General features: G+C 44.3%; 1 protein-coding gene across 1 annotated transcript in view; it reads left to right on the forward strand.

Moving 5' to 3' along the window:
- CHN1 (chimerin 1) overlaps positions 1-4,375 on the forward strand; it is a 63,350-nt gene extending 58,975 nt beyond the window's left edge. Inside the window, exons 12-14 of the mRNA XM_072121672.1 lie at positions 450-587; positions 899-1,004; positions 3,306-4,375. Of these exons, the coding sequence (XP_071977773.1) occupies positions 450-587; positions 899-1,004; positions 3,306-3,477 (416 nt within the window). The 3' untranslated portion in view covers positions 3,478-4,375. The remainder of the gene's footprint in view (positions 1-449; positions 588-898; positions 1,005-3,305) is intronic.
- Positions 4,376-11,692: the final 7,317 nt, after the last annotated feature.

The following is an 11,692-nucleotide window of genomic DNA, read 5'->3' on the forward strand; positions in this document are numbered from 1 at the left end:
CTGTGCTTTAGCTTTACAGGCTGTTACACTGTCTAATCCTATCCCTCTGCTCCCTCAGCACCCCCCCCTCCTATCCCTCTGCTCTTTCAGCACCCCCCCCCTATCCCTCTGCTCCCTCAGCCCCCTCAGCCCCCCCCCCCCTCCTTCCGTCTGAAGTAATCTTATGACAGCAGAGAAAGTTTCAGTGCACAGTGGAAGGGGGGGGGGGGGGAGTTCTCCTGTGCAGTGTAACAGCCTGTGAGGTTCCAGCATGAAGAGGCTCTGGTAGCGTCCTAAATAAGTGTCCTTGGTATATTATACTGTTTTTGATGGTACATTTCCTTTAAATTAAAGGCATGAAATGGGATCAAATGAAAGCAATCCCAATTATACCGCAATTAGAACAAATGTACAAGTGTCCGTTCATATAACCTATAGAATATCATGTTTATCCCTGTCTTTCCTTGTAGATGGTGAGAAGGCTGATATATCTGTGAATGTCTATGAAGACATTAACATTATAACTGGTGCACTGAAACTGTACTTCAGGGAATTACCAATCCCACTGATAACATATGACGCCTACCCCAAGTTCCTCGAGTCTGCAAGTAAGTGCACAAAATGCATCATGTCATATCCCCGGCTGCCAGCCATCATATTGCAACACTGAATGTAGCTGTAGTGGAAGTTGAATAAAAACTTATTTCAAGGATAATTTGGCAAGAGTCATGTGATCGTCTGCTACTTGTGGTCCTGTGTCAGTGTTACCGGAGGCTCCTTCTCCGCTCTATAAAATTCATACTTTGCCTCACAATCAGTGGTAGTAGTCAGCATCCACAATGCCTTGCAGTGATTAGATACGTTTCATCCACTATCGCTTTAATCTGTAGATTAACCCCATTTTTTTTTCCTTTTTCAGAGGCTGTGGACCCGGACGCACAGTTAGAAGCTCTTCACGAAGCTTTGAAGCTGCTACCTCCTGCACACTGTGAAACATTGCGCTATCTCATGGCCCATCTGAAAAGGTAAATCCATCTAAGCACATCAAATGGCGCGACGTTGTTAGGCGCTGAGCAGTATTTGGGAGCTAAAGCTCTAGTTAGTCCTGCCCCAGGAGGAGGAAATTATTCCATGCCCACTGGCTGTGAAGCCGCCTCTCAGTTTGCCAGGTTCCCAGGGCTCGCCAAGCATTATCTGCTAATTGGTCACGCTGAGCGACATGATACGTTTTCTGTAATCCTTTCTCTTTATCGTCGCATGCAGTCCCATTATAGAGTCCGTGCTGCCGACTAGATAACAGAATGAGCCTGTGTTATCATACAGCCAAAAACTGGCACATTTTACTAAAAATACTGAAAAAAAGTAAATTTTCCGTGACTACGTTCACAGTCTTAAGCAAAAAAAATTCTGAAACTAAAATATTCAGTGTTGAGATGCCCGAAAAAAAACCTAAGACGCTAAAAAATTCAATTCGATCCTATTGAGTGTTCACGTTCTTCGTAAAGGAGCATGAACTGGGATTAGCCGATATCCTACTATCTGCTCCATCCAGATGTCCCCTGGTGGCCATTGTAAAATTTCTTAAATTGTTAGGAAATTATTTATCCAACACTGAGCAGACCCAAAAGAAAGTAATGCTGTAGCCGGATGAGAGAGATAATTCTCTTTTAAGCCACAGATAAAAGAGGTTTTTGCCTCTTTGCAGAAATGGTGGAAAAAAATGCAAATTTTATAAAATAAAACAAAAAATCACAGGCTAAAGTGGGTTTTACTGGAGCGGCAGTACCGGATTGCTATGGGGGAAGTAAAAAAAATATAATAATACAATCCGGTATTGCAGCTCCAGTGAAACCCACTTCAGCCCGTGATTGGTTACTTTGCTTTATTTTGGATCATTAGGGGGGCGTTATTTTGGAAATATTTAAAACTTTATCAACACAATTGGAAAATTAGTAATTCCTAGCAGTCCCACCACCAAACAGGTCCTCTATTCCTCCTCACTACTTAACCGAAAAATAAGGAAGTGTCTTTTACGGATCTTTGGTCTGCTGTTCGCGTCTGTGTGTAAGGTTTGTTCATATGCAGATGGCGGCAGAAAACATTGTCCAAGCCGGAAGCTTTGGCAGGAATAGGACCTGTTCTGAGATTTACAGCTCAGGTGGTCCGCTCATATAGGGGGCTGTGGAGACCATCACTTTGTATACGAGCCTATTGATTGACTTGAGACCAGACACTGTACTGTGAAAAGGGGGGTTTAGAATCTTTCAGTTTTGGGCTTCCAGCAGCAGCATACCCCCAACTATCGGATAACTGTAGGTTGGGGTGCAGTCTTGAAGGGGATTGTCCATTAACATAGGCACAATGTTATCAAGTCCTCACCCCTCCACCGCCATATACATCGGGAATCTCCAGCCTCCTGCTGTATCTGGAGGGCAGTTTGTGCTGGTATACAATACGCCAGGCAGCTGCCGGAGGGGGGCACAGTAAGAAGGGGCATCTGCCGGAGGGGGGCACAGTAAGAAGGGGCATCTGCCGGAGGGGGGGGGGGACAGTAAGAAGGGGCATCTGCCGGAGGGGGGGGGGCAGTAAGAAGGGGCATCTGCCGGAGGGGGGGGGGGCAGTAAGAAGGGGCATCTGCCGGAGGGGGGCACAGTAAGAAGGGGCATCTGCCGGAGGGGGGCACAGTAAGAAGGGGCATCTGCCGGAGGGGGGCACAGTAAGAAGGGTCCCACTCCTCCACTACTAGTGGAGGAGTGGGACTAGTAACTGCGGTATGTTTTAGGGCTTGTACACCAAAAGAACTGGAGTACCAGCCCTGATTTATCCCCCCCCCCCCCCCCCCCCCATATTTACAGTTCACTAATAAAGTTGTCATGATTGACCTTGTCCTACCCATATACTGTGAATCCAGTCCCAATCCTGGGTGTAATCCTGCAGGTCTCTATCATGGACAGTAATGTAGATTTCCCTGTATAATGTTAGTGATATTGGCTCCCTTACACCTGGTGTGCCAGTCCTCATTAGGGCTCGCTCATTAGAGGGGATGGCCTCGGCCTTCGTTACTGCCAGTCACTATATATCACGTGCGTCAGTCCTCCGGGCATCCGTGTGACAGCAATGAGACTGTATCCTAGCAACCCATAATAGGTCTTTCCCAGCGAGTAATGTCACCGTCTGAGATAAACCAAAACTGAAAAGTCCTTTATGCTTTTGGGGCACAAGTAGATTTATTTGCATGTTCTGCTTTGCCCACAATGCCCTACAGATAACCCCTCATTTTAGATGCACGACAGGCGTAATGAGATGTCATTTTGTATCCCCCTCAGGGTAACTCTTCACGAGAAGGACAACCTAATGAGCGCAGAGAACCTTGGCATCGTGTTCGGACCGACTCTCATGCGAGCGCCGGAGCTGGATGCCATGGCGGCACTAAACGACATCCGTTATCAGAGACTAGTGGTGGAAATGCTCATCAAGAACGAGGACATTTTATTCTGAGGAAGAAATTTCCATAATCCGTATTTTCCGGGAAGATGAAGGATAGTCAAGGAGACACAAACCCTACCCTTGTCACCTGTGTATAGTGGGGCCACCATAACGTGTAGTAGGCAGATCACTAGAGTCCATGACGTCGCGGAGGCAGCCATCTTCTAGACAGTATTTGGTAGACGTCCTCTGCTTAGTCCGAGCATGAGGCACAGGAGTAGAACGTGTTATGGGCCAAACCAGAATCCATTAGCATGCCGCCTGTCCGAGCTAGTCGCATCACTGAGGCATGAGGCACCTTCTGCCTCCACCGTACCAAGGCGGAGGGTACACGTTACTAGTGCTTATTATATACACAGGACAGAAACTGCGCCATTTTTTTTTCTATTGTTTTAGCTGTGGCAATCAATGCTATTGTGAAAGCGGTAACGTCCGCCCCTCCGAGCCATTACCGCAACGTGTTTACAGTAATTGTAAATGGCTGCATGTATGTCTCCGTTTTTGTCGGAGCTCTCCTTACAGAGATATCTTCTAGCTAAACGGGTCGTGACTGTAAAATCAGCATGTTCATCCCCCTGGTGTGACGACATTGTGATTCTCTCTTCTGTTGCAGCATAATCCTATTAGGAGAATGAGTTTGTGAAGCGGTTACCTTAATGACACTTGTATCGCACTGGTTTGTTTTTTTTTTCCCCCTTTTGATTGTTTTCCATTTTTTGGGTTCTTTTTTCGCATAACATGGCAGGATCTTTTTTTTTTTTTTGGTCGAGAGCTTGAGTTTTTACGATGTTTACTGAGCTGTTTGTGTGGTGATGGCTGTACATGCTGCATTGTTTCATTTTTAATGTATTTTTGTATTTTTCATCTGGCATGCACCTCTTAATTTATTAAACCTAGGTTTTAGAAAACCCTTCTATGTCTCGATTTAATACTCCATGTGTTAAGACCGTTCATTGAAGAGGATGAAGAGTAGAGAATATTCCAAGTATCTAACCTGGGCCTGCACAGAAATCATAGGATCTCGTAGCACACGACTAGTGTATACTTCTCTATTAAAGCCACCAGAGCCCCTCCATGCTATAGCTTTACAGGCTGTTACACTGTTTTCTAATGTCCCTTAAGCACTCTCCCACACGTGAAAAAAGGAAGTGCTGTTCACAGTGTAACAGCCTGTGAAGCTACAACACTGAGGGGATCTGGTAACTCCCCCCAAAGCCCTTTGGACTCATTAGCATAATTTTAAAAGGTTGATTTTAGAAGGAATGAGGCCATGGATAAGAAATATAAGAAGATTACCACGGTCATGGTACATGGATGTATGAGTAATGTCTCTGGTTTATCATGCTTCGTTTTGACATTTTGTAAAGGGTCACCAGATTTTATCTAGAAAAAGAAAGTTAAAAGTGGTGAAAGGCATATACAGGCAGTCCCCGGGTTACATACAAGATAGGGACTGTAGGTTTGTTCTTAAGTTGAATTTGTATGTAAGTCGAAACTGTATATTTTATCATTGTAGTTCCCGACAATTTTTTTTTTTGCCCCAGTGACAATTGGAGTTTCAAATTTTTTTGCTGTAATAGGATTGTCTATGGGTTGTAACTATGGGTTGTCTGTAAGTCGGGTGTCCTTAAGTAGGGGACCGCCTGTATAGCTGGCGAGCTGCAGATAACGATTCTGTAAATCTTTAACGACCTGTATATCTGGTTCCAGTTGCTTACGACTTTGGAGGAGTTCTATTTTTTTACAGGTAAACAGAGATTTTACATAAGAGGGAATAGAAAGGACATTTTATACTCTACATGAGGGGCCTGCTAGTTTAAAGGAAATCTACCATTAGTTTTTATGCATTATAAACCAAGCATACCTTGAGAATGCTGTAGCGACACTGATGCAGAAACATATCTTGTTTAATCCCTGATTCAAGTGGTTTTATTTTTTTTAAAAAAATTATAAAATTCAGGACCTTGGGAAAGCTGGGTGCAGGCTGGCTGCTAACATAAATACATTACTTCCACATACACAGGAGCTTCCTGAACTGTCCAGACAGGACTAATCAACCTGAGCTGGATGACTCATACTCAGCAGCTGGGGGATGGTGCAGTGATTTGATTACTTCTGCCTGTCAGGGACACACACAGTTAATACAGCGTGGAGCACTCTGGAGCAGTGCATAATTAGGGTAATGGCACTACATTCATGGATTAAACAAGATATGTTTCTGCATCAGCAGAAGCTTCAGCATTTCCATGGTATATTTGGTTCAAAATGCATAAAAGCAATTGGTAGATTTTCGTTAATAGGGTAAAAGCTGGTGACTGTGTCCCTTAATTATGAGAATCCTAATCACATACTAAATCAGACCTATTTTATTTTCAATTATGTTTATTGTAAGTTTTTCACACACACCCCTCCACCTCCCACCACCCCCTTCCCCCACAGTAAGTAGATAAAAACCGCATGGCCTATGCAAAGTTTTGGATTACATATATTACATTTGATCAGGAAGAAGTGGCCATTTTCTCATTTTTAATACAAATTAATTTCAACAATGGAAAAATTTACTTTGTTGGTATTACCTTATCTTCAAATTGTATATTTTAAATCATTTTTAATTTTTTTTTTTTTTTGGTCACATTTACATCAATGTTGCATCCCTAGGGCAGCCACGTTGTACAAACCAGTGGCAGAGGGAGCCATCAAAGCAGAGAGGGGTTTATCTACGTTTTTAGGTTAATAATATTCCCTGGTACTGACCAATGGCCTGCTAATCCTGGACAACCTGTATGTTCTGTCTGCGATGGGAATTCCTTGCCATAATTGGGTTGAAAGAGGGAGCCACCTAGATGCTGTTGCCTTTTTTCAACTAGGCATCTCAAGGGGGTAAACTTACAGCGTGGTGTCTGCTCAGCATTTGCAAAAGTAATATGCCATTAAAGAGTACCTTTCACCACCTCATACAGTTGAAGATAAACCTAGCATTCTATAGGGGGCGCTACACAGATTCAGTGGCACTTCTAATTTTCTTTCTAGCCCCCATAGCTGCTGAGATATCAGTCACAGTATCTGACCATTCTAATCCTCTCTACTGCCAGGGAGGAGGTGCCGGAGCAGAGACGCGTGTTATGGTTATCTTCTCTGACAATCAATCTGGTGTTTTCTCTTGAATTCTAAATTCTTTCATATAACAGAGGTGGATTTCACATTTTTACCCAAACAAATGTATGTTGGGCAGGAAGGGGCATAAGTACAGCTCTGCTGCCTAAAGCAGTGCAAGGAGTTCCTTGTTTCCTGCTCTGCCGTTGTCACCATTAATGTCATTTTTAGCTGGTGATGGGTTCTGATAGCCCATGTTATGCTGATTTTAAAAATGCCTTTGTCATTTATTTCAGTAGTTTATATAAGCTTAATTCACATTACCTGGCTCCCTTCCAGCAGCATGTGGTGAGTCCCAGGGGAGGGGCACCTGCAGCCTGTGTCTCCTCATGCATTCTTACTCTACTCTACATCATCCCCCTCCCTCCTGACTGCTCAATGCACATGACAGGAAGTGGGGAGGAGAGTAAACTCACACAGGCTGCAGCTGCCCCCTCCTCTGGGACTCACCACATGCTGCTGGCAGGGAGCCAGGTAATGTGAAATAAAGTTAAATAAAGTACTGAAAAGTTTCAGAATGCTGACAAAGGAATTTTTAAAACTGGCATAGCATAGGCCACGGGAACCTGTCACCAGATAAAAATGCCATCCCCGGTGAGAGGTTCGCTTAAAATTGTGTTGATTGTCCTGTGTGTTAAAGCATTTGGGAAGGAGTCCAGCCAAAACAGCAGGTTTTGGTTTTTTTTTCATTTTTACTTTTTAACAACCAGTTCTGGAGAAGCAGCTGTTTCCTAGAGTTTAGGAGATGCCACTGTGTGTCCTCTTGTATGGGTAATGCCACTCTTGATAGTTCAGAGCATTCACTTATTTGTAGTCTATAGACAATAGTAAAGTGGTGCCCAGACTCCCACATGCTGCCCTGGTCAGTTCATGAATCACGATAACAGTGCTGCTGTCTTGTAGGGACTCTGTGTGTCATATATCACTATGATGCAAGGAATCCCTTTCCCAGACGTGAGGTCATTCCATGAAACCGCACATTGCATGGTCCGTAATTTATAGACCAACCATCAGTGTGAAACAGTCCTTCCCCTGCGTTTTCTATAACTATGTAGACTACTACTGCTGTGTTACTGCTAACAACTATTTCTATGTGTTTTATCTCATGGAAGTTTTACATTTACCTTTGTGCAACGGAATGAATATATGTGGAAGAGATGATTGTCCCAAAGGATAACGCTGGCAGATGGCGACTTGGTGCTTACATGTGAGGATTCATTCAGGTATCACCGGGTCCAGATGTGTGCAGTGAGGCTCAGTCTTGTGTATGATACATTGTGCACAGGCTGTTATATGTACAATTCTAGCTCACGTTACTGACCAAAGAGAGCAAAATGCCACTGGTCGCCGTCCGATGTCTTACTCAGGGGGCACCACTACATTGGGGAGGAAGTATCAATGTCCATGGTTAAGTGTTCATTGTAGGAACTATTATAGTGTCCACCCTGCAGTTTAGGTGGATGATGGCAAAGAAGCTGTAAAAGTAAAGCGCTAAAGATATCACAACAAATCCAATAAACATATTGGGGCTTATTTACTAAGGGTCGCGGATTGCATTTTCGTCAGACTGTTCACGGTTTTCAGGATTTGCATGGCTGTGACAGGTATTTAACAGGGGTTTGCGCTGGGATTGTGTCGCACGTGATCGGATTTTGGAGCAGCTGTGCCGGCTTCCATGCAACAGAAATCAGGGGGCGTGCCGACAGACGATCCGACTGATTGAGAGTGACTGTGGGATTTAACATTTAGATTGTGTCGCAAGTCAATGCACTTACATGCACCAGGAAGAAGGTGAACTCTGTCCGACCTGAGCGGGGAAGCGACACATGCAGGATATCGGGCGCACAATCTTAGTGAATTGCGGCAGAATGCGTTCTGGTCAGACAATGCACTTTCGTGAGATCCGCAGGACCGGGTAAGTAAATATTCCCCATTCTGCATTGGCAAGTTGAAGCTGGAAAAGTCTTCATGAGGGTCTGGGCTAGACTGAGGAGAAAAAGGAAAGTGAAAATCCCTACAGAAGATGTCACCTGCACCGCACAAACTGTATTGTAGTGAACGCGGGATGTCTGCAATACTGTCTGCATTGATCGGCTTAACCTATTAAGAACGTGTCTATTTACATTGTATTGTAAACTTGGTATAATTTATGAAAATAAATAAAAATCTTAATTAAAAAAAAAAAGGAGCCTGTCTATTTGCAGGGAGTTGGTGTCGGTAATGTGACTTCATCATACTCGCCTGATAACTTCTATCGAGGCATCATTAGCTCAATCATTTGCTGTTTTGGCCTTTTCATCAGGACAATGGGGGAGATTTATTAAGCTCCCTAAGAGTAAGACTTTGCTTAGTTGCACATGGCAACCAATTACAGCTGAGCTCTCATTTTACCAGTGCTCATGGATATTTTAAAGGGAACCTGACATTGGATGCCATGGGCAACTAAGCACATTCTTACTGTTAGGCAGTTTGATAAATCTCCTCCAGTTTGATAAATGTCCTCACACAGCCCCCAGTAAGTAATATGCCTCACACAGCCCCCAGTAAGTAATATGCCTCACACAGCCCCCAGTAAGTAATATGCCTCACACAGCCCCCCAGTAAGTTATGTGCCTCACACAGCCCCCCAGTAAGTAATATGCTTCACACAGCCCCCCAGTAAGTAATGTCCTCACACAGCCCCCCAGTAAGTAATGTCCCACACACAGCCTCCCAGTAAGTAATGTGCCCACACAGACCCCCAGTAAGTAATGTCCCTCACAAAGCCTCCCAGTAAGTAATGTCCCTCACAAAGCCTCCCAGTAAGTAATGTCCTCACACCGCCCCCCAGTAAGTAATGTGCCCACACAGTTACCCCCCAGTAAGTAATATGCCTCACAGCCCCCCAGTAAGTAATGTGCCCACACAGCCCCCCAGTAAGTAATGTGCCCACACAGCCCCCCAGTAAGTAATATGCCTCACAAATCCCCCAGTAAGTAATGTGCCCACACAGACCCCCAGTAAGTAATGTCCCTCACACAGCCTCCCAGTAAGTAATGTCCTCACACAGCCCCCCAGTATGTATTGTGCCTCACAGTCCCCCAGTAAGTAATGTGCCCCCACAGACCCCCAGTAAGTAATGTGCCCACACAGTTACCCCCCCGTAAGTAATATGCCTCACAGCCCCCCAGTAAGTAATATGCCTCACAAAGCCCCCAGTAAGTAATGTGCCCACACGGACCCCCAGTAAGTAATGTGCCCGCACAGTTACCCCCCAGTAAGTAATGTGCCTCACACAGTTACCCCCCAGTAAGTAATGTGTCCACACAGCCCCCCCCCAGTAAGTAATGTGCCCACACAGACCCCCAGTAAGTAATGTGTCCACACAGCCCCCCCCCCCAGTAAGTAATGTGCTTAAACAGCCCCCCCAGTAACTAATGTCCCACACAGCCCCCGAGTAAGTAATGTGCTCACACAGCCCCTAATAAGTAATGTGCCCACACAGCCCCCCAGTAAGTAATGTTCCAACACAGTCCCCCCCCGTAAGTAATGTGCCCACACAGACCCCCAGTAAGTAATGTCCCACACAGCCCCCCCCCCCGTAAGTAATGTGCCCACACAGTTACCCCCATATTCTCCCCCTTCCCTTAGCTGTTATTATGTTTCCTCCTCACCTCCTTAGGGATTATTCACATGGGCGTCTGCGGGGACGTATATGCGGCCGCATGTACGTCCCCATAGACGCCAATAGCGGTACAGCGGGATCCGGTGCCACACATGTATGGCACCGATCCGGGCCGCACACCGCAAAAAGATAGAGCATGCCGCGTGTGTATGTACCCTTACCTCGCATATGCAGCTCTGTGTATCACTTTCCCCTGCCGTTCATGTGATCATAACATCATCACAGGTCCAGCAGCCTAGTATTAGTAATATTGTAATTTCTCCTGGAAGTTAGGACCTGCAGAGGAAAGCAGTGCGTGCAAACGTTCTCATCATGATCTGTGTCCTAAGGACACGGATCGTGATATGAGAGAGGGGAGGAATGCCCGGGCAGCGGGGCTGATGTCCTGCTGACCCAAGGAGATCCTTTTGACCTAGCAACGCCCCTGTCCGTAGTAGAAGTCTTTTGCCTGCAACTAGTTGTTTTGGTTGACCTCATACATGTCATTGTCATGTTTAACCCCTTAACGCCCAGGCTCTTTTTTGTTTTTGCGTTTCCAATTTTTACTCCACACCTTCAAAAATCTATAACTTTTTTTATTTTTCCATGTACAGAACTGTGTAACAGCTTGTTTTCTGTGTAACAAATTGCACTTTACAGTGAGGGTATTTAATATTCCATGCCGTGCACTGGGAAGCAGGAAAACAATTCCAAATGCAGTGAAAATGGTAAAAAAAACCACATTTGCAACATTTTCTTCTGGGCTTTGATTTTACAGCTTTCACTATGTGCGCCCCAAATGACCCATCTACTTTATTCTTTGGGTCGGTGCGATCACAGGGATACCAAATTTATATAGGTTTTATAATATTTTCATAAATTTATAAAAATTATAACCTTACATTCTTCATTTTGCCATCTTCTGGTGCTAATAATTTTTTCATACTGCGGTATACGGAGTTGTGGGTGGTGATATTTTGCGATGTTTGATGACGTTTTCAATGCTTCCATTTTTAGGATTGTGCAGACCTTTGATCACTTTTTATAGAATTTTTTATATTTTTCAAAATGGCAAAAAAAAGTGGTATTTTCGACTTTGGCCGCTATTTTCCGTTACAGTGTTAAACATTGGGGAAAAAAACGTTACTCTATTATGATAGATTGGACATTTTGGGATGCAGCGATACATAACATGTTTATGATTTTTACTGTTTATTTATATGTGTTCTAGGGAAAGCAGAGTGATTAGAATTTTTAGGGTTTTTTTAATACAATTTTTTTTTAGTTTTACTATTTTATAGACCCCCTAGGGTAGTTTAACCCTAGGCTGCCTGATTGATCCTACTATATACTGCCATACTACTGTATGGCAGTATATAGGGATTTACCGCATCATTTATTACAATGTGCAAATCATACATTCTGAGGAGG

The sequence above is a fragment of the Engystomops pustulosus genome, chromosome 8 (genome assembly GCF_040894005.1).
Source record: "Engystomops pustulosus chromosome 8, aEngPut4.maternal, whole genome shotgun sequence".
In the NCBI taxonomy this organism is placed as follows: Eukaryota; Metazoa; Chordata; class Amphibia; order Anura; family Leptodactylidae; genus Engystomops; species Engystomops pustulosus.